The sequence below is a fragment of the Hippocampus bargibanti genome, linkage group LG09, assembly GCF_051943395.1.
Source record: "Hippocampus bargibanti isolate YZ-2025 linkage group LG09, ASM5194339v1, whole genome shotgun sequence".
NCBI classification, from domain to species: domain Eukaryota; kingdom Metazoa; phylum Chordata; class Actinopteri; order Syngnathiformes; family Syngnathidae; genus Hippocampus; species Hippocampus bargibanti.
The window spans coordinates 6,416,834-6,440,554 of record NC_142742.1 but is presented as its reverse complement, the minus strand read 5'-3'; the positions used below and the strand labels follow the sequence as shown (position 1 = coordinate 6,440,554).

Here is a 23,721-nt window from a genome sequence, read left to right as displayed (position 1 = left end):
GCTCTGTCCTAAGTTTAACATACCTAGATTGAAATACCATTTAAATAGAAGCTGGACATCCTTTTTGCATGTATTTATTTATTACTTTATGGATTTAGTTATTAAGAAGAAGATTTAGCTATTTTTTTGTACACCTGTGTAAGCTCTCAGTCGTACAGGAGTGGTCCATCGATGAAAAGGTATCTTCTGGGTTTTTTTTGTATTTGTGATTTTATTTACTTATTTATTTATTTGCTTATTTATTCTTTGTCTCATTCATCTTTAGATACAAAATGTCTTCAGTACGCAACAAAACCAAAGGACTTGACTTTGATGCGGCAAATCCTTTTGTCAGGGACTTTACATTAGCAGTTTTGCGGACGCTTACTTCGATATACATCGACGGTCAAATCTTGCAGGATGCACTCAGCCAATGTTCCTCCAACCTGTTATCCTCATTGAATCACACCCCCCTCCCATTATTGCACTCCCAGCATTTTGGCTGGAATGCAAGCGATGCGATGTGCAGTAAATATTCACATAACACGTGTGTGCGCGGGACACAATGCAGACAGGGTTGAAGGGGGTGAAAAGTGAGTCCCCTGTGCGAAGCGTTGGACACCAGCTCCAGTTCTGTGACCTGTGAAGGGAAATATGTTTCTGTGTGGATGTGCATCGGTGTAGATGAGCTGGACGGTTTGCAAGGCAGCAGGTACTTATTTTAAAACTTGGCTGTTTGTCTTGGTCATGGCTCGCAGTGACAGCAGCGCCAGTGGTGATTTGTCTTGGATGTAGCCGTCCGTCATAGGGGGGAAACGGGAGTACATCGACACACAGGCACAAAGCCTCACCGTTGGCTCCAAAGCTTCCAGACGTTGGTTCGTGTACCAATATCCAGTCAACACATGGCTGAGTGGGGCTTTACTTCTCTTTCCAGATGGACTACACGTTCAGACAGACATTCAAAGGTGTCTTTGTGTCTTCTCAACTTCAGTCCCACATCCACACCCTTTTGTGGTCTCCGATGGGGTTGTATAACGTATGAATACGTAGGTTGTAATGTATCAGAAATTGCGTCATTCTCATTATAGGTACCGTATTTTCCGCAGTCTGAGGCACACCAGATTATAAGGCGCACCTTCACCTAATGGCATATTTTAAAACTTTTTCCACATAGTAATAATACATTACATTTTAAGCGCCTTTCAAAGCTCTCAAGGACACTTTACAGTCACAGACAAGCATAGGTACTATAATAAATAAAATACAATCACATGCTCCTTATAATCTGGTGCGCCTCATATATGAAGTCATATTGAGCCGCAACAGGTTTCACAACTACTGTGAAATGCCGCTGACTCTGATTTCCCCTGTAGAAGAAGTAGTGCGCAGTGCATGCTGGGATACATGATACGGCATTTCATTTGGGTAATCTTAAAATTACTGTATTTTCCGGTGTATAAAGTGCACCGGGGTATAAGGCGCACCCCCAATGAATGGTGTATTTTCAAACTTTTCCCATATATAAGGTGCACCAGACTATAAAGGGCACCTTCAATGAATGAAAAAAGTGTTGCAAATATATAAATATTTAACTTTTTTCCATTTCCATTTATAAACGTTTTTGGATGCACCTTATACACCGGAAAATTTGGTAATTTGCCAGGCAGAATTTTTTTCTCTATCGCCATTCTTCTCCATTTTTGGCACTTGGCATTATTAGAAATGGAGAATTTGCTGTATTTTGCTTGTTTTTGTATTTAGTGTCTCAAAAAAGTAATTTCTGAAATTTTAAATCCAAAATATTCCATGAAAACCCTGAAGGAACATAGAAGTTAAAAAAGTACATTGGCAATCTGTAATAATTATATTTATTATTGTTTTGTAATAAACTGATTGGATTCTATTTGCCTTTATAAGCCCTTTATAAAACCCTAGAATATTTTTGAGCTCATAAAAATGCCGAAAATATCACACATTATACTATTTCGCAATTGCTATTTCTGTGTTTGACATCAAAAAAATTGAAATTATGGCAAAATCCCGTTTTAAAATAACGTATTTTCCGGTGTATAAGGTGCACCGAAGTATAAGGCGTACCCCTAATGAATGGTGTATTTTCAAGCTTCTTGGACTACATCGGACTGACTATAAGGTGTACCTTCAATGAATGAGAAAAGGTTTCCAAATAGAATTCATAAAAAATATTTTTTTTTTGCAAAAACACCACATTACAGGGCGTTACAGGAGAGGCTGGGGTTACGCACGAGTTCTTCTACAGGGGGAAATGGAATATTACTTCAGATATAAGGCGCACAGGCGTATAAGGTGCAGGGTTATCTTTTGAAGAAAATGAAGGCTTTTGGGTGCGTTTTATACACCGGAAAATATGGTAAGTTTTTCATTGAAGATCCGTTGCGCCTTATGGTGCGGAAAATACAGTATTTCTTTTTTTTTTATATGAAAGAAATGTGTTCCTTTGTGTCTTGCATCACTTGGGCAGCCACTTGTGACCTAGTACTTTCAATAAGCACCACTCAAAATCATTTGAAGTGTTGGCTATTTGACATTACCCACTCTACTAATCGTTTCAACTTTTATCTCATGTGTTCTCGTCTTGTCTCGATTAGGCACAGTCTGATCTTTGCGACAGCGTTGTCAACAGTATAACCACCCTTGGACATATGACAAGTATAATCTGAGAGGAGTCTGTCTGTCTAATATTCGTCTTCTGTGGAGAATCGTGCGGGAACACTCTTTTGTTTTTGCTCGGACTTGACTTAGTTTTCCACAAGAACACTTTTCTGAAAGCTCCGGCTGCGTAGGTGATGAAAGGCTGACTGAGATTTTCGACAAGGACAAATCATATGAGTTGGTGGGGGTAGGGATATGAGAAATTGGCTACAGAGCGTTGAAACATTTGACTCAAACCTCAAGTGCTGACAATGAGGCCTCGCCAGAACAGTTGTTTGTGTTGGCTCTGAGCACCCTGAAATTACCCATCCTTCTCTGACAAAATGTGTTCAATGCACTTGCCAAAAGACAGCATGTCGAATATTTAGAGGTTTTGCCTCCTCCCCCTCGCTTTTCTTTTTCATAATTGGTGGAAAAAGTGAGTTCTGTTGGGAGTGCTTGTCAGGCATCTGCCGCTTGTTTCGAGGTGATGCCGAGCAGCTGAATGAACAGTGTTTAGTCTGGGGCTCCTCTCCTGGGAATGCACCTCTCCATGGGAGGAAGTGAAACCTCTGTGCACTTTCTCTCACCAAAAACAGGCCGGTCAGAGAGGTTTGAATTGAAATGGGCCCTGTAACAAAGCATCAGTCACCGTACCTGAATCATTCATTCGGTCTTCTGAAACAGTTCCACCAGTTTCAGGAAAAAAAAGTGTGTATATATATATATATATATATATATATAGTCAAACCTCGGTTTTTGACCATAATCCTTTCCAGAAAGCTTTTTGAAAAACGATTTGTTTGAAAACAGAAACATTTCCCATGATAATCAATGTAATCAATGTCTGATTTTCTTCTTTTCTTTCTTTATTTTTATCGTGATTGAACAATATAAACACACCTGCTCACAATGGAACGCTACACGAGTATAATGCATCGGTCACAATTAGACGCGACACAAGGAAGTGTAAGGGAGCGTTCAGTGGTGCATTCAGGTGCGCTCAGTTTGGTCGAGAACCCATTTTCGGTTGGAAACCGAGGCATTAAAAACCCTGACATTTTTGGTGAAAAAACGAATTAATCGAGAACTGAGACCTTCGAAAACTGAGGTTTGACTGTACTGTTGTATTTTGGTATTATATTCAATAAATCCATTTTCAGTTTTCAATATTAACTCATTCACTGCCAGACATGTGCAATAATGTTTCCACTCCAGTGCCAGGGTTTTTGTCATTTTCACTGAAATTGCAGGACACACAGAATATTAAGTTTTAGGACTACATAAACATTCAATGCAGCGTAAGAAACGTTAGACTCTCTTCTTTCATCAGAAAAAGAGAGTTAATTCCTAACTTATATGGGTCTGGAGTTGTCTGAGCTTGAAATGGGGGCACCTGTACAAAAGGTAACATTGCCGGAGGTCTTACCAGCGCTTTATCGGCACCCCTACAACAAGAAAAAACAAAACCCGAACAAATTCGAGAATGGCGCTCCACACCATGCTTTTCAATTCCCGAATTAATTCGGGAATGGCAGTGAATGAGTTAATTGGTGCCGTGTCGGGCCATTTGTTTTTATGTTGGTCCTTTCACTCCATATTATGTAATAATTGTCACTGATAGGATGATCTGTTCAGGCTCATACATCTGTACACGCACCGACTGACCATGTTTAATATGTGCTTAAAGGATGTTGCGCTCACCGCTCTGATTGTGAACAAGGGGTTAATAGGTCTTTGAGTGACTACTCTCTTCCCACGTGTAATTTTCAAGCCGCAGCATCCCTCGAGGATGCTTAAATTCTGAGGATTTTCGAAAATTCTGGATGCGCTTCCATCTGATGTGCCCGTAGTAGCTTTGGGGGCGAATGATGTGATTGGGGCCGACCTTGAGGTCATGGGTCACTGACAATAGTGGACCTGTGGTACAGCATTGTGGACGTAAGGGTACTAAGAGTGACAGGACCAGAGTGATGGCACCTTGGAAGGACCGTGAACCTCACCCAGTCACACTCTTTAGCGCAAACACAGCTTTGAAGCTTAAGTTATGACCACCAAAGTTATGGCGCCGGTTGAAATGACCCCACGTGAACTCCTTGAATAGTAGTTTTCTTTGATCTACTCTTACTATAATTTAAGGGGAGTAATATTTTGTACTCAACGGGCCAATAAAGAGTCAGCATTGTTGACAGAATGACTCTCAATGGGAATTTGCTTTGTTTGGTTCTTACATACTATACATATTGATTTAGATAGCGCTTTAACAACAGCTGAAGCTGTAACAAAGCGCTTAACATGGACAACTATCATATACAGGAAAGAAAACAGTCACAAAGATAGGAGAAAGCACCAGGGATTAAAACAAAGATCAAGTCGCAATACCAAAGAGTACAAGTGAGTAGGGTTTTAAAGGCAGTGAGGGAGATTGCCGAATGTTCAGTGGGAGGTTGTCCCAGAGAATGGGACCAGCAACAGAAAAGGCTCCATCGTCTCTGAGCCTCCGTTCAGTTTTTGGGACATCTGATAATGGTTGGTTAGCAGACCTGAGGCGTCAGGAAGGTTTGTAGGGGTGGATGAGCTCGGTGAGGTAAGGAGGAGTGAGGCCATTTAAAGATTCGAAAACAAATAAGATCTTAAAAAGAAGTCTAAAATGTATAGGGAGTTAGTGATAGGATGCCAGAGTAGGAGTTATGTGCTCCCTCTTACGAGTATCAGTCAAGACGCGAGCAGCAGCTTTCTGGACCAGCTGGAGACGCTTCATGGAGGATGCATGAATGACTGAGTCAAGGTGCTCATGAGAAATGAGAGGTTTTATTTTAGCCAGCTTCCTTAGATGCAAGAAGCTGGATTTCGCAACACCACCAATTTGTCGGTCAAGGTTAAAGTCACTGTCCAGTTTAAAACCCAAGTTTCAGACTTCAAATAAGGAGCCAGGGGGTCCAAGTCTACAGGATGATGAGATGGACACCAGCCACTGGGACCAAACAGTATCACTTCTGTCTTTTTTTCATTAAAGTTCAAGAGGTTTTGTGCCATCCAGGTTTTGATTGTCTCTAAGCAGGATAAAAGTGGCCTTACATAACAAAGGGGCTTTTCCCCCCAAACAAAATATATATATTTTGAGACCTAAAGTTGCCCAGATACTTCATTTCAGTGCACGTGCTGCTTTCTTCAGTTACCAGACCTCTCAATTATTTCATTGCTTCCATTTCTCTCGCCTAATAACTTCATTCTCACGGAGATCACAAATGTTCAAATTTGCATAGCCAAAAGAGATGGCGTCCGCTTTCCGACAACAAGTTGGAGATCAACCATTTGACTTGCAAAGTCGTCCACGTCGACGAATTGCCCCTCCTTGTCTTACCGCCCGTCATGTGACTTGGGTCCGGCTTAAATTCTCAGCCGCCGTTGTTCCGTCGGCGTGGACTTTCTTCGTTACTAACCAGATCAAAAACAATATGGAGTGCAGCCCATCGTTCTATTGTGCGGCCACCCCCACTCAGGCCATTATCCTGTCTGTCTCAGTAAACAGACCATTAACAGACAGAGCTAGCGCTGGTGGAGGCCAAATCACTATTGTCTCCTCTCCCATAGATCTGTGCAAATATTGATCCTGTCCAAGTACCGGGCTAAATAAGTGTGCGTGGCAGTTGAGAAGCCTTTTTACTTGCCTGTGAGTCATTTCTGAAAAGCAACGAGCATTGCACAAATGCCAAAGATACATTTCTGGTTTATCTACAATAGCGCCACTTTACGTGTTGTTGTTGTTGTCGTCCCCCTTTTCTACTGGATATGCTCCAGACAGACTCACAGTCTTCCTCTGAGATGCAGACGGTCACAATGCAAGCCGTTTCCAGCATGAAAAGAACTCCAGGTTCATTAGCGTAGTAGCATCACTGCTAGCAAGCCCGCGACTCTGCGGAAGTGATCTCTCGTGACTGTTTTGAAGCGCAATTACCGTATTTTCCAGATTATAAACCGCACCTCCAAGCCTTCAATATTGTCAAAAGCAGACCACGGGTCTTATAATTGGGTGCGCTTTATACACTCAAACCTAGGTTTTCAACCATAATCCGTCCCAGAAAGCTGTTCGAAAACCAATTTGGTCAAAAACCAAAACAGCACTTTCCATTGTAATCAATGTCTAGTTGGCTAGATAGCTAGTTGTAAACCGAGGCGTTAAAAACACTCACATTTTTGTTGAAAACCGGATTGGTCGAGAACTGAGACGTTTGAAAATTGAGGTTAGATTGTATATGGAAAATGTTTTAAAATATCTTCCATTTAGGTGGTGTCTAGTCCAGATTGAGAACCGCACACGGACTTCAGTGACAATTTTGGAGATTTATGATGGTTCGGCAGGACAAGCAAAGAGAACCAAACAAGTGTTTAATAGCATAGAGTGCTAACATGTCCCATGGTCTCCATGTAGGTTTTTACCGCAGGTGTTAGTGTCCTGTTTTCGGGCCACAATTTAGGAAATTACTGTATTTTCCTCACTACAAGACGCACCTACAAGGAATTATGTCACAGATATGATGTATGCGTTTTGAGCCCCCTCGTTTCTTTTCTTTTTACCCTTGCTTACAATCTTCCTTCTCTTGTCTTATTGAAATCCACCTTGCCTCTCCCCCCCTTCCAGTGCTTCAGGTGATTTGTAATTGATACCCACCCCCCACCTCCTCCCTCCCGGGGAAAAAAAATATATTCTTCCTCCGTGTATAGGTGCTCTATTCCCAGAATGTTACATCTGTCATGCTACTTTTGCTTGTGAATATGGGTGTGCCTCAGGGTAGCAGCCATTCCCAGAACGGCATATGTTCCCTCCATTGTTTACAGCTGCATTTGGTTAGCGACGACACACTGATGTCATGTCATTCTTCTCCCTCTACAGTCCACTGGGCGCCCTCCCTCTTTCCTTTTAAGCTTTTCAGGGTGGCGCGGGGTGATCAAGTGTCAGCTCCGGAGAAGAAAGAAAGACTTGCACGATATCAAGTAGCACCCAGGATGTGTGATGTCCCTCGAAGCACCTTGGCTGTACTTTTTTTTTTTTTTTTTTTTTTTACATGAGGCCAAGTTAGCCAGCCTCTAGTGACCCCATCAGGTTAGAGTTGGGATATGCAGGACCAAGATAGGGCTGCTATGGATGAGTGGTGACAGGTGGCAGCTATAATAAATAATAATAATAATAATAAAATTCATTTACAAGCTACTTTCAAAATTCTCAAGGTCACTTGTAAGTCACAGGATAACATTTTCTGTGCGTGAGCAGCAGCAGCCACACGCGCCTGCATTTACTCAACCCAGAAGTAACTCAAATAGATAGAAAGCTATCTAATAATAATAATAATACATATTATTAATACTACTACTACTAATAATAATACATTTCACTTATAAGTGCCTTCCAAAACTCTCAAGGTCACTTCACAGTCACGGGATAAGTTTTTCTGTGGGTGAGCAGCGGCAGCCACACGTGCCAGCGTTCACTCAACCCGGAAGTAACTCAAATAGAATAGTAAGACAAATAGATAGAAAGCTAGCTAGCAAGCCAATAGATAGCTAATAGCTAGCCAGCTAAATAGCTAGCCAGCCAGCCAGATAGCTATTGTACGGTATTACAGAAAAGACCGAGAATAGAGCCAATAGATAGCTAAAGCTCGCCAGCTAGATAGCTATATAACTAACTAATAGATAGCCAGTGACTATATTTTATGTCAATTATGTATGCTTATATTCAAGTGTACGTTTTATTTTGTTTTTAACTGTTGTTTGTTTTTGTTTTTAACTCTTGTCTTTGATTATGATGAAACGTGTTTTCAAATAAAATGTATTATTATTATTATTGTAAGTCAGGAAGGGGCATGTCTTTGGGCACATGCAAAATAATCTGCCATTTTTTGGGTAAATATCGTCTGTAAGAGACGACGATATCACTAGGACTTGAGGGCAATTTACAGAGTCTCCCTCTATGTATTTTGTGGGTGTCATTCATGTATTAGTTGGGTGTCAATTTCAAGTATCAAGTAGAGAATCTGTTAACACGCCAAACGTGTTGGTCTTAACTAAGTGTGAGTGATAGCTTCTGCCGCTTCTCCTTCGGGGATGCAGCCCTCAGTCTGTCAGTGGCGATGATAAGACGCTTCATAGCGGATAACAAGTGATGTAACGATACCAGGTTCCCTTAACTCGTTCGCATGTTGAGATAATCCGACGGACGTTGGGCCGGATCATAGCCGAGGGTTCTTCTCACACGCTGCCACATCCCAGAGGAAGTTGGATTGAATGAAAAAAAAAAAAAAAGATGACCTTTGACCCGTGGCGCTGAAAAGCCACTGTTGACAGATAAAGCATACCTGTGAGAATGTTTGCTTTGTATGCAGGGGGGGGATCTGGACTGCAATGTGGACCTGTTCCTTGTACTGTTCTCTTGACGCATTTTCCGTACGTTCCCGAAAAGAAACAACTTCAACCTTGGAGAAAAATAAATTGTGTAACGGGGAGGATGGGGGCGCACAATTGCGCACCGCCTATGACACACAATGTGCTCAGTGTGCTGCATCTTCCACACGGGTACGTTTTCTCTGGGGCGAGAGTGGGAGGGGAGGGGGCAGATGGGGCAACCGTGCTGCGGGTGTAACCGGAGCCTCCGGTGGAATGCTGGTAGGGGGGTGTTTTTGGAGCGGAGGGTTTGTCGGGGGTAGACTTAAGGGCTAGGATGGGTGATTAGGGGGTGACAGCTGAGTGCTGACCCCTCTATACTGACAAATCATCTGGCAGGTGTGTGGCTCTGCGCACCCCCCCGCCTCCCCTTTTCCCTTCTTCCTTTGGCCCTTATCCTTTCCAAGCCGGGAATCCTCAACCGCGGTCAGAGCCCCGCGCTAAAGGAGGACTTCCGGGCACCATTGCCGCCATCGCGCAACGTTCATGACTGGCCCTTGAGAAATATGGCGCTCCCTCAGTTTGAACTCATTACCGTATTTTTCGGTGTATAAGACACAGCCAAAAGCCTTCATTTTCTTCAAAAGATGACCCTGCGCCTTATACGCAGGTGCGCCTTGTATGGGAAGTCATATTGAGCCACAAAAGGTCTCGCAACTACTGTCAGCAGCCACTGACTGCATTCCTTCCCGTAGAAGTAGTGCGTAACCCAACCTCTACTGTAGCGCCTCATAATGTGGTGAACCTTATATTTGGAAAAACTTTATATATTTATATATTATATTTTTTCATTCATTGAGGGTGCGCCTTATAGTCCGGTGCACCTTATATATGGACAACGTTGGAAATTACACAATTCATACACAATTCATTCATCCTTATACACCGGAAAATATGGTACATAGACGTTGCGCTGCATTATAAGGCGGCACACCTTCAGCGAATGACATTTTAAAACTGTTTCCATATATATATATATATATATATATATATATATACACAGTGAGACCTCAACTTACGAACTTAATTGGTTCCCAGACAGTGTGTAAGGCGAAAAGTGTGTATCTAAAAAAAAAAAATCCCATAGGAAACCATTAAAATGGGTATAATCCGTTCCCGGGTTTCCATAAAATATACTTTTCAACTAAATAAGCCTTAAAACTACACACAACATACCTTATTCTATGTATAATAAATGTGCTATTGTATTGTAATGAAAGAAATACACTGCATTGTATCATAAAGTCACTTTATTTACATTTGTGATGGTCATTTATGGCTTGATGGAATGGCGTTGGAGGTCGAAGGTCAAAGGGAATTGCTGTTTGGAAAGAGAGTCGCATCACATGACGAATGTAATTAAAGAAATAAACTGTGCTGTAAAATAAAGTTTTATTTACCTTTTTGATGGTCGTTGATGGCTTATGGAAGGAGAGTCACCTTCCATAAGGACTGTTGGTAACTTAACCTCTGGTGCTGTTCGGTCGTGTGCTTCCGCTGAAGATCACTCCGCCAGCCGTGGTGGGTGTGTATTATGAAAATAGCGCTTATTATAAGGTTTAATTTTCATAAATTTGACGTTTGTAAGACAAAAAGTTTGTAAGTTGAGGTGTAAATTGAGGTCTCACTGTATATATATATATATATGTGTGGCGAACTGGATTTAGGTGCGGAATATACAGTAGGAGCCCTTTTCCATATTTATGTGTTCTTTTCGTATATATCACCTACAAACTTCATCAAACCAATTTTAATTTGAAGAGATTGCCCAAGGAAACACAAAATGCAGTTTCTAAATATCTTTTATTCCGGTACACCGGAAAATACGGTACATAGACGTTGTTTGCGAGTTAACCCAAAACGTCTCTTATCCTTAGTCATAAAAACATAGATTAGATCAGAGCGCCGCAAATGCCAACAGGTGCTCAAGCCGAGGGTCTGGTCTCAGGTCACTGCTAAAGCTTGAAAGGCGTCGTTCAGTAAGCGGATTGGCTTAAAAAATAAAAATTGTCTTTTAAAGTTGTTTGCTGAACGTTTTCACCTGTAAAAGGCTGCAAGTTAAACAAACAGAGCCTTGACAATGAGTGTTTCTTTTGCGTGTGTCTGCTCTGTGGTCTGTGTATTCATCGACTGTCTCCCTGCTGACATAACCAACGCGCCATATAACACATAGACCCCGCCTCTTTTTCTTTTCCGTCAAGCTTTCATAATCCGATTTCCCTCCATCTGACAAGTCTAGACATTTAACCCAAACCCTTGGTATCATTTCTTTCCTCGTTCAGATGTGTAGCTCTTTGACTCTAGAACCGAAGCCGTCTTTTGGTTCCGCGGTATTGTGCGTCCAAAGCTAACAAGGATGCGTGCATTCTTCGCTTGAAATGACGCGGAACTCGCTGGAACCGATCGCCACTTTTCTTTTCATTTGAAATGAGGGATGTGACTGTTGTGTAATCCCGTTCTGTGGGACCAAAGAATATTTTCAGGGAAATTTTGGACTCTTTTGAGTGATGGAAGGCTCACGATTCTAGGATTTCAGATATAAAATGGGAGGGGGGGGGGGGGGTGAGGGCTTTACTTTGACTTACTTCATTGCCAAAGAGAAGACTGACCAAAAACAAAAAGAAAACCATAAATCTTCCTGACAATATGCTCGCAAGTGGAAAATCCCGTGCATGTTTTCCGGTTTTGATTGCAGTCTTCATCACCTGCACTGGACCTGCCCCCCGACCCCCCTTTAGCGACATAATGGATCAATCCAAAGTGACCCATATTTACACAATAATATGAGGCTTTGAAAAGACTGCTATCAAGTTGCAGCTAATGCTCCAGTGGGGCCGAGAGAGTGAAAGATGTTACAGAGCGAAACGGCTTGGGTTTCAAGGCCCGTGAACAAAAGGCAAAGTCCGGTCTTCTGGGAGAATCGAGGGAGGGGGGGGGGTATGCGGGCACAAACTTGAACGTGTAGCTGTTGGCAATGTCGCTTACAGACAATTTTGGAATCCAGCCATCCATTTTCCAGACCACTTTATCCTCATTAGGGCCATGGGGGGATTCTGGAACCTCTGCCAGCCGTCTTTAGGCACTAGGCGGGGAACACCCTGAATTGGTTGCCAGCCAATCACAGGGCACACATTACAAATTGTATTGAAAGTACGATGAAATTCATTGCGGTGAATGTTAACATGATTTTGGTCTGGCATTTTTCAGCTGGTTTTGTTGTTGTTTATTGGTTCTTAGTTAGTGGGCTACTATATTTACCCATAGCCAACCATGTTCTATGGGTTTGGAGTTATCTGAGCTTGAAATGGGGGTACAAAAAGCAAATTATGCCGCCTCGTGGGAGGGAAAAACACTGCTAGAGATCTGACCAGCGCTTTATCGGCACTCCTCCCTGCAAGAAAAACCAAAATCCGAACAAATTCGGGAATGGCGCTCCACGTCATATTTTCATTTGGAGTTATCTGAGCTTGAAATGGCGGCAGCTGTACAAAAATCTAATGTTGCCCCCTCATGGGAGGGAAAAACACTGCCAGAGGTCTGACCAGCGCTTTATCGGCACTCCTCCCCGCAAGAAAAATCCAAATTCGGAAATGCCGCTCCACGTCATATTTTTATTTTGAGTTATCTTAGCATGAAATCGGGGCAGCTGTACAAAAACCAAATGCTGCCCCCTCGTGGGAGGGAAAAACATTGCCAGAGATCTGACCAGTGCTTGATCAGCACTCCTAAGCGCAAGAAAAATCAAAATCCGAACAAATTCGGGAATGGCGCCCCACGTCATATTTTCATTTGGAGTTATCTGAGCTTGAAATGGGGGCAGATGTACAAAAATCAAATGCTACCCCCTTGTGGGAGGGAAAAACAATACCAAAGGTCTGACCAGCGCTTTATCGGCACTCCTCCCTGCAAGAAAAATCAAAATCCGAACACATTTTGGAATGGCGCTCCATGTCATATTTTCATTTAGTTATCTGATCTTGAAATGGGGGTACAATAAGCAAATGCTGTCCCCTCGCGGGAGGGAAAAAAAAACACTGCCAGAGGTCTGACCAGCGCTTTATCTGCACCAAAGTCCAAACAAATTCGCGAATGGTTCTCCACGTCATATTTCCAATTCCCGAATAAATTCGGGAATGGCAGTGAATGAGTTAAGTGCCAATAAACATGTCCTTGCCGTTCTCCTCTGCGGCTAGCCATCCCGAACGCCAAGTGCTGGTTTGCGTAAACGCACTTGGATGCCGCTGGAACTCACTGGGAGATAGATCGACCGGTTTAATAGAGCAGAACTGAACTAACGGCGGGTGGGGGGGTTTAAGGGGGTGAGCAGAGGCCAACGGGGTTGGTTTAAGAGAAGAGGCTTTGTCTCCATGATACCCAAAGGTGATTTTAAGTCGTAACCACCACCACCACCACCACCATCATCACACCCCTCCCCTTACCTCCACTTCCCAAACCTTCTCTCTCACATACACTCACGGATACAGACCGCCCCCCGCCGCCTTCATGTTCTCTTTCTGCTCTCTTGCTTTTTCCTTAGGGGCAGGCCGGTATAAAGTTACACAGAGCTCTCGGCTTTCTTGGAAGGAATGACCACATGAGTAGCTTGGGGATTAGATTAGCAGGAAGAGTAGACTTAGCCCCGGCTGTAAATAGCCCCACTTTTTTTTCTTTCACCATTAAAAACGGCACCGGTACAATATAATCAATAGGCAGCACTCATCGGATGCAGGAAGCCATATGAGAAGACCTCCCTCAAGTGCTCTGAAGGACAGACTACAGCAGCTCGGAGATAATGAAGTTATTATTAATCACTGGCCCTCCTCTTTTGAACTTGCGTTGTTTCTCTAGTGGCCGATGAGTGGTCTTTCGACGCCTTGGCTGCAACTTTAAGCGCACGGTCGCCGGCCTCGGCAAGGTCACTTATGACGACAATATTTGCGTGCTAGCAAGAAAACGAAAGTATCGACGTTTTGCTTGTCGTAGGGGTCGGGACGTTCTGCTTGCACACAGGGGTCGGATTACCGGGTAAAGTACAGTGATACAAACCTTATTGGTTCCCAAAAAGTGTGTGTAAGGCGAAAAGTGTGTCTTCCAAACAATAATTTCCCATAGGAAACCATTAAAAATGAGAATAGTCCGTTTCCAGGTCCCCATAAAACAATTTTCTTCGAAATAAGCCTTAAAGGACAACCGACGCCCCCGGACAAGTTGTGTCCATAATTTGTAACATCACTTCAAATGACTTCTACTGAGCGTATTTTACAAAGATTCCACAGCATATAGCTATATTTTACGTTTTAAGACTCGCGCTGAATATTCAGGAAGTCTTGTTTTCGAGTTGGTGAAGATGCCTGACGTGACGTCACGTTTGGAACGCCCCCGACCGAGAAAGCGACACACAATGCATTTTGGGTACTTTGTTTGGTCTGAAAACTTCGTGTTGATCCGTGTTGAGGCGAAATTAGAAGGAAAACATAAATAACACAATTGTGAATCGTTGTGTGTTGCACCGAGACTACTATTTGATACTAGTTGACACAAATTCCCAGCAGACAAATTAGCCCATTTCCAACGGAGCTTGGGCGCCATCTTGTGCATTTTCTGGGACGCTACATTTATGTCTTTACGGCTCGAATTGATAAGGAAGGACTCATTTAATCGATTGCAAACATTTATGCTTTCCTCTTCAGAACTATTTGAATCATATTCATATCTGGATAATTAACAAGAAAGCATATTCTCCGAATCTGAAGCCATTGTTTTGATTCTAGAGCAAGGCAAGACATACTGGCGTGACATCACAAACAAGGGGGCGGGACCTTCTGAACTTCGCTATTTCCAAGGTCATTTTGAAGTAGTTTTGGAACACTTTAACTCATTTTTATTGGTGTTTTTCATTTAACTAAGAATATCAGCCTGTGTGTTTTGGGTATTTTAGATGCTAGAAAACATTTTTCTGATGTCAGTTAGGAAACAAAAAAAATGGTGTCCTTTAAAACTCCTCAAAAAATACCTCATTTTATGTACAATAAATGTGCTACTGTATTGCAATTAAGGAAATAAACTGTACTGGAAATAAAGTCGTTTTATTTACCTTCGTGATGGTCGTTGATGTAGTTGCCTCTTGATGATATCCGAGTCAAGTTGCCGTACTTTCGCAGTGATAATACCCTCACTCACACTGTCCCATGCTAGCTGCTTTTCGTTCATCCAAATCAACAGACGCTTTTCAACCTCTTCTATTGCCTCAGACCATTGCTTAGACAACACAGAAACACCCTGAGCCACACGTAGCAATGGTCGACTTAGCATACTGCTACTGGGACGTTAAGTCACACAAACGCACACCTCGTCTGGTGCTCCCACTCGGTGTGTTTCCCGAAAACTAGTTTGTATGCTAAGATTATATTCTGGCAAATGTAATGTTTGTAAGGCGAAAAGTTCATTCGCTAGAGCACATTGTCTGACCTCCCTTTTTCTTTTTCTTTTTTTTGAATGACACTGTGAAAATAAACACTGACTTTGAGCATTGCCTTAAAACCTGAGCGACTCTGGCAGGATACATCTGTAAGCACTTAAAATAAAAGAGAGACACCTCTAATACTTTAATAGCGCCGTGTTGCCGAGGCTTTCGGGGGCACAAGGTGTTCTCAGCGTTAACGTCCACTTCAGTGTGTCTGCGTCGATCTCATCAGAGGAGGAAAAAAAAAACAACAAAAAAGGCCAGAAAAAAATAACCCTAAGTGTGGATTTGACAACGGATAAACTTGCACTCAATTTTCTTTTGCTCTTGAAAGCATCGCTCAGGCTGTCAGACGGCTTTGTGATTTACTATCTATCTATCTATCTATCTATCTATCTATCTATCTATCTATCTATCTATCTATCTATCTATCTATCTATCTATCTATCTATCTATCTATCTATCTATCTATCTATCTATCTATCTATTCGTCCAACCGTCTGTCCGTCCGTCAGTCCGTCCAGCTATCGATTTGTAGCTATCTATCTCTATCTATCTAGCTAGCTATCTCTAGCTATCTCTATCTATCTATCTATCTATCTATCTATCTATCTATCTATCTATCTATCTATCTATCTATCTATCTATCTATCTATCTATCTATCGATCTGTCCGTCTGTCTGTCCATCCGTCCGTCCGTCCAGCTATCGATCTCTAGCTGTCTATCTCTAGCTATCTATCTGTCGCTATCTAGCTATCTATCTCTATCTAGCTATCTATCTCTATCTGTATCTATCTAGCTGTCTATCTCTAGCTATCTAGCTATTTATCTCTAGCTATCTATCTCTCGCTATCTAGCTATCTATCTCTAGCTGGCTACCGAGCTTGCTATCTATTGGATATCCATCTAGCTAGCTAGCTATCAGCTATCTTGGCTGGCTGGCTAGCTTTCTATCAATTTGAGCCATTCCGGGTTCAGTGAACGCTGGCGCGTGTGGCTGCCGCTGCCACAGAAAAATTTATCCTATAACTGTAAAGTGACTTTGAGAGTTTTGAAAGGTGCTTAGAAATGAAATTCATCATTATTATTACTATTATTATGACAAAATATCTCCATGACATGACTGACGAGAGTTGGGGTCTGGTTGTTCTATGTGTTTACAGATACTTGAACCACGTGCGAGCCTCTTTGCCTCAGGACACAGCCGGAGGATACAGCTCGGCTTTGGCGTGTCATCGAGCCATCCAGGATGCGTTCAGTGGTCTCTTTCCTTGTATTGGCTGACCCCAAAAACACTTTGATGTCATTCAACGGACTAATATTACATCACTGAAGAGGACAAATGCTACACAGTGGTGGTCAGTGATGTGAGGTGTGTGTGTGTGGTCACTTTTATATGAACAGTAAATGAATCACAGTGTAGTCTGTCTTTCGTTAGAGCGATTTATTTAAAAAGGAAATTTCTTCCAGGAAGCTTTGGATTCTAATAGCTTTGAGGTTGTCTCAACTGAGTTGGATCATGAACTCATTCACTGCCACTCACGAATTGATTCGGGAATTGAAAATATGACAAAGAGCGCCATTTCTGAATTTGTTCGGGTTTTGTTTTCTTCAATCCGGATTTTAAACCGTAAACGTCAACAGGGTGGCATGACGTCAACATCGTTTGGAGACGCGGTGGCCGTTTTCATCCTCCGGTGGTTGCTCGCTTGTGGTATTTTGTGAACGGACAATTCCGCATGTGGTCGGGGTTAATGCGTATTAGCGTATTATTGGCTAGCTGGCTATCTATTGGATTTGATTTGGATTGGATTTGCCTTTATTAGTGGAGACATTTACATTTCACAGTAGCAAAGTTATGAAAGGAATGAAAGTAGAAAAAGCAAAATACATGAGCTCCAGGAAAGGCAGCCACTCTCGCGGCGCGGTCTTGACGTCAAAAGAACAAAAAAAACAGGAAGGGATAATAGAATAGAAAAGGGATAAAAAAATATTATCTGTCTATTGGCTACCTGGCTATCTATTAGCTGTCTGGTTGGCTATCTATTAGCTATATATGCAGCTGGCTAGCTGTTTATTAGCTATCTGTTAGCTGGCTATCTGTTAGCTATCTATTGACTAGCTGGCTGGCTGTCTATTAGCTATCTATTCAGCTAGCTATCTATTAGCTATCTAACTTTCTATTCATTTGAGTTACTTTCGGGTTGGGTGAACGTTGGCGCGTGTGGTTGGCGTGTGTGGCTGCCGCTGCTCACCCACAGAAAAACATCCTGTGACTGTAAAGTGACTGAGAGTTTTGAAAGGCGTTTATAAATTAAATGTATTATTATTGTTTTTCATGCTTGGGTGCCGATAAAGCACAGGCCAGACCTCGTGCAATGTTTTTTTTTTCTTTTCCACAAGGGGCAGTATTTCCCTTTTTTCCACATTAGCGCTTTGTTCCAGCTTCAGCTGTTGTTAATGTGCTACATAAACCAGTATTGCATTGTATTTTTGGACAGCCGCCTTCATTTCAAACTCATATAACTCCAGACCCATGTAATTTAGGAATTAACTTTTTTTCTGATGAAAAAAAAGAGCGTCTACGGTTTCTTACGCTGCATTGAATGTTTATTTAGTCTTAAAACCCAATATTCTGTGGGTCCTGGTGACAATGACAAAAACCCTGGCACTGGAGTGGACACATTTTTCCACATGTCTGACAATGAATGAGTTAAGAAATAAATGTAGGTGCCTAAGAAAAGCAAATGAGCTCCAATATAAAATTCACAATGACAACGCTCAGTTTCAGTTGTCAAGGAGACAAAGTATTAAATCATAACCCGCTTTTGGCACGACTATGATAAGAAATGTTTTTTTTCTGGGTAGTACCTCAAAAAAATTGATACAATTGCACTCTGTTATTTTGTTGTGGCAGTCTACTATCAGTTCATAATATGAAAACGAATAAAACACGAATAAACTCAAATATGTCCTCAAGTGTACATTTACAGTGACATCAATGGTGATTTTATTCACTTTCACGATGAATCTTTGGTCTCACACTTTTGCCGCTTCGGGTTTGGTTCCTCTGAAGATTCTGCGGATAAGTTCAGGTAAGTTAAAAACAGTCCGTCATTACAATGTCAATATGAAAACAAATTGATTTACATGTGACAATGATCATTACAAGGTGTTTTTACTTTGGACACACAGGAAATTACCGTATTTCCCGGTGCATAAAGCGCACCGGAGTATAAGGCGCACCCCCAATGAAGGGTGTATTTTCCAACACAATTGCAGGTAAGATAAAAAGAGTCCGTCATTTCAATGTCAATATTAATACAAATTGATTTATCTATGAGAATGATCATTATCGATGCTTTTATGTTCCTGTTGTTTATTATTTTGCTTTGTGTTGACTATTATGTGAAGCGGTTTGTTACAGCTGCAGCTGTTATGAAAGTGCTATATAAATTATATTGTATTGTGTTGTATTACAGAGTGTTCCTATTTTGGACACACAGGCAAATACTGTATTTTCCGGTGTATATGGCGCACCGGACTATAAGGCGCACCCCCAATGAATGGTGTGTTTTCAAAAAAAAAATCCATATATAAGGCGCACGTTCAATGAATGAAAAAAAATTATCAAAAAATAATATCTAAATATATACAATTATAAGCGGCAACTGGTTCTGCACGGCGATTAGAATGTTTTTTTTTTTAAACAGCTTTGCCTATTTGGTGAAAGCAATCCCAATTTAATTAATTTTAAATAAAGAGGACACAGATTTTTTTAATGCAAAAAAATGTACACTATATTTTAAAATAGTGTCTCAGTACTACTTCACATATAAGTATCATTATTATTATTGTATCTCTTAGCTAGCTAGTTAGCTTTCTATCTATTTGAGTTACTATCGGGTTGAGTGAACACTGGCGCGTGTGGCTGCCGCTGCTCCCCCACAAAAAAAAACTTATTCTGTGACTGTTAAGTGACCTTGAGAGTTTTGAAAGGCGCTTATAAATGAAATGTATTATTATTATTATATTATTATTATTATTATAAGGCGCACCTGCGTATAAGGCGCAGGGTCATCTTTTGAAGTAAATGAAGGCTTTTGGGTGCGCCTTATACACCGGAAAATCCAATCATTGGGAGCAATGGGCATCGAGTTCACATCAATCTTATCATATATAGTGCATGGCTCTTATTCTAAATACAGGTAACATCCGACTTACGACCGAGTTCCGTTCCGACCAAACGGTCGTAAGTCGAAATGGTCGTAAGTCGAAATCCAAATCCAAAATGTTGAATCGAGACTCGGAGCCTAACTCGGAGCCTAAATGCCTCTTAAAATGTTAAAATAGGGTCTGGAGGTCGTGGTCGTAAGTACGGGTGGTCGTAAGTCGAGCCGGTCATAAGTTGGATGTTACCTGTATTTGAAATCATGTGGTATCAATTCTTACCTATCAGTTCCTCAGGCTGGCTGAAGAGGCTTTCTTTTGGAAGGGTAAAGCTTACGCACATCATGTCTTTGTTGGGCGCCACGTTGCGGACAAAATGAAGAGAGCAGCGGCCCTCCAAGGGGCAACCCAGGGCGAGTGACGCCCTCGCCACTATGTCCTTTTCCGGGTTGTTGTCTTTAGAAAAGCCGTAGCAGTGCACTGTGGGGAGGTTGTCGTCGCATGGAATCTCCTGACGCATGAGGCCTCTGAACGCATCCAGGAAGTCCAAAGCCAAAGCGGGCAGGTTCATCACGACGTGCACGCCACCGTTTCCCTTAAACAGCGACGGAAGCTCTCGCTTGAGCGGCCCACGGACGAACGCTCTGCCGTCCAAGTTGAAGGTTTTCACTTTGCCGTCAACCTTATTTACTTTGCAGTTATGTTGCAGCCACCTGTGCGACTCCGGATTGAGGTCGTTGGCGAACACGGAGGCGCCCGATCGGGCCGCCGGGATGGCGAAGGGTCCTACGCCGGCGAAAACGTCAAACACGGTGTCGCCGCGCTTGATGAGATCCACCACACGTTGGTGTTCCGTGCTCAGCCTCGGGTTCCAGTACACGCGAGAGAAGTCAAATTCGTATGTCACCCCGTTTTCTTTCACCTGGGAAAACATATTGATGAAATTACATTATTACATTACATACATTACATTATATACTGTCCTCAATATGATGGCGGGTGAGAATCAAGTGGTCACTAACCACTCAAATACAGTGATGCCTCAGCTTACGAACGCTTTAGCTCACGAACATTTCACCTTACGAATATTAAATTCATGAGAATATAATATTGGTATTCGAACTACAGTAAAGTCTCGTTATATCGATATCGGATATATCGATAGTCCCGGTTATATCGATACTATTTCTATGCACGCACGGAGAAAATTACATGCAAACAGGGTCGGATATATCGATAGTCCCGGTTATATCGATATTTTTTCGGACTCCCTTGAATATCGATATAACGAGACTTTACTGTAGTTTTCGGCGGACGAAACAAACCACACAGCGCCACGGTGGCTGGCGGACTAGTTTTCCACACCCCCTCTGTTTAAGTGCAGACGTGGTTTGCTATCAAGTGTAGTACTTTTGCTATTATGGGGCCGAAAAAGACCCCACCACAGGCTAGTGTTAAGCCGAAGAGGACACAAAAGAAAATTACGGTCGAGCAGAAGGAGATCATCGAAAAACGCAAACGAGGTGTGCATTAGTGTGACGTAGCGTCCCAGTACCAGGATGCTAAGTCGACCATTGCTGCGTGTGGCTAAGGGTGTTTCTGTGTTGTCTAAGCAACAGTCTCAGGCAATAGAAAAGGTTGAAAAACTTCTGTTGATGTGGATTAACAAAAAGCAGCTATCAGGGGACATTGTGAGTGAGGGTATTATCGCCGAGTAAGTGCGGCAACTTCACTCGAGATATCATCGAGACGCAACTACATCAACGACCATCACAAAGGTAAATTGAATGTTAGGCTAGTTATATACACATCCTAAAAACATCCAATGTTATTTAATTTCTACTTAGTCTTATCAATTAGTTAGTCTATATATGTATGTAGTTTAGTTATTTGTATGTTAGTTTAGTATACATGTACTTAGCGCAGTTAAAACCTTAAAGGACAACCAACGTCACTTTTTTGTTTTTTAACTGATATCAGAAAAACGTTTTATAACATCTAAAATACCCAAAACACGCAGTATGATATTTTTAGTCAAATGCAAAACACCAATAAAAATGACTTAGTGTCCAAAATCTGCAAAAAATTGAGCTGCGAATTGGGCATTTTCAGAAAGTCCCGCCCCCAGTTCGTGACGTCACGCCAAGACGTCTTGCATTAGCTTTCTTGTTACACATCCAGTTATGAATATGATTCAAATAGTTCTGAAGAGGAAAGCATACGATTAAAGAATTTATTTGTGCCATTTTGAGGCATCACCCAAAAAAGAGGCACAAAATGGCGACCTCCTGTGGCCACCTCCGTTTCCACAGGCTGATAAATTCCATATATGGCGCTTGGACACCCTCTTCTGGCCTCCTGGCGGCTTTTGGGTGCAACACGATGTCCCCAGACCAAACAGCAAACCACGTCCCCAGACCAAGTACAGCAAAATACATTGATGTGATGGAAGGACCGCTACAATGTGTCTTTTTTACGGTCAGGGGCGGTCCTTTAGTGACGTCACGTACGGACTCGTCACCAACTCAAAAACAAGACTTCCTCAATATTCAGCGCGAGGATCAAAGCGTCCTTTTCACCAGTGGATCAGGGACATCATGGTGAAATATGCACGTCTGCGACAAGCTAAATACAAATTTGAAGGGATCTTAGATGTTTTTAGTGAACTTACTTTGGCGACCATGTTCTCCTCTCCTGCCAGCACCTCCATTTTGAAGTTGCGATAAGTTGAGTCGATAATATTTGTTTTATTGACGACGCACGTCACACCAGGGTTCTTGTCCATGATCACTTTACCTAGAATTGGAGGAGTGAAAATTTAGCATTTGTTTCGTTTGTTTTGTTTTTTTTCTCTGTTTCGTTGATGCTAATCCATGAAAAAAATGTCATTTTATCTTTAGGTCTAAAGACTATCAGAGCATATTTACACAAGACCTACATTTGCAATCCAAATTCTAAACGTTTTTAATGAGTATTTATTTAATACAATTTTTCTTAGCTCCACTATCTTGTAGCATGTGTCAATGTGTTTTTTTATCCAATCACATTTCAGCCTGTACACACCTGCCATTTTTATTTATTTTGTAGTATATCAGTAGGTAATCAGCGTATAATGAACTTAAAGCCACAGGCTCTCACCAATGAGGTTCTTGTATGGAAGCTGGTGGTCCCTGAGGTTCATGTGGGCTATATGACCCACTCGACTGAACGCTGACGTCACGTCTTGCCCCAGAGGCAGCACGGCCTCCAGCACCTCCTCACTCTTTAGATTGTCGTATGTCAATCTCAGCTCATAGTCCTGTAGCTCCTGAGAGACATCAAATGACCTCAGCGTTTCTGTTTCAGCCTCAGTAAAAGAGCCCGATGAGAGCACTCTGTGAGGGTCCAACAGCACCAGCCTGATGTCAGGATTTCCTTCATTATCCTGGACCACTCTGGGTACCCCCGGGCGCTGGATCGTGCACTTTTTGAGGCTCTTCATCACTTTGTTGAGAAACCGCGTGGGCACCCGTAGAGCTGGGACAGTGATTGTCTGCGCGAAGGCTTCTTTGTCAAGAGAAGTCATCCCCCGCACCTGCGGAGGCGCCCGGTACAGTTTAGCCTCCATTTGAGACGCCGGTGCAAGATTTGCACAAGGGCAGGATGCAGAGGTGAGATTTCGGAGAACGGCGGAAACGTTCGTCTTGTTTCGTATTTGTACAGATGAAAAAACTCTTTTCAAGATCCTGGAACGACAAACCGGGGGGTTTAATAAGTATACACGTGAGAAAACTAACATGCACGATACTTTCGGCTACATTAAAAAGGCTAATTATCGAGCATTTTATTGGTGAATGCCCAAAAAAAATTAAAGTCGGCTCTTACCTCAACATCCTTCAGAAACAATCACGCTTCCTGCCACGTCATTGGAAGTGGACCGGTACTCTAACGTGATTGGTCAACAGGGAAAATAACCGCGTTGGATTGGTCAGAAAAGTTGTGACGTCATGAAAGC

General features: G+C 42.2%; 2 protein-coding genes across 3 annotated transcripts in view; one reads left to right on the top strand and one right to left on the bottom strand.

Moving 5' to 3' along the window:
- Window positions 1–16,979, top strand: part of mnat1 (MNAT1 component of CDK activating kinase) — a 46,846-nt gene extending 29,867 nt beyond the window's left edge. The window contains exon 8 of the mRNA XM_089004250.1: window positions 16,721–16,979. Coding sequence (XP_088860376.1) covers window positions 16,721–16,841 — 121 coding nt within the window. The 3' untranslated portion in view covers window positions 16,842–16,979. The remainder of the gene's footprint in view (window positions 1–16,720) is intronic.
- A 148-nt stretch (window positions 16,980–17,127) lies between these two features.
- trmt5 (tRNA methyltransferase 5) lies at window positions 17,128–23,699 on the bottom strand. Of its 2 annotated transcripts, XM_089004247.1 has the most exons (6): window positions 23,592–23,699; window positions 22,866–23,452; window positions 22,399–22,523; window positions 20,441–20,649; window positions 20,010–20,371; window positions 17,128–18,636 (listed from the first exon to the last, which is right to left on the bottom strand). In XM_089004247.1, the coding sequence occupies exons 1-6, from the start codon at window positions 23,597–23,599 to the stop codon at window positions 18,578–18,580; spliced, it is 1,350 nt and encodes a 449-aa protein (XP_088860373.1). In that variant the 5' UTR covers window positions 23,600–23,699; the 3' UTR covers window positions 17,128–18,577. The 2 variants fall into 2 exon arrangements, with proteins under 2 accessions (XP_088860373.1, XP_088860372.1); XM_089004246.1 differs by having other exon boundaries at window positions 20,010–20,649.
- Window positions 23,700–23,721: the final 22 nt, after the last annotated feature.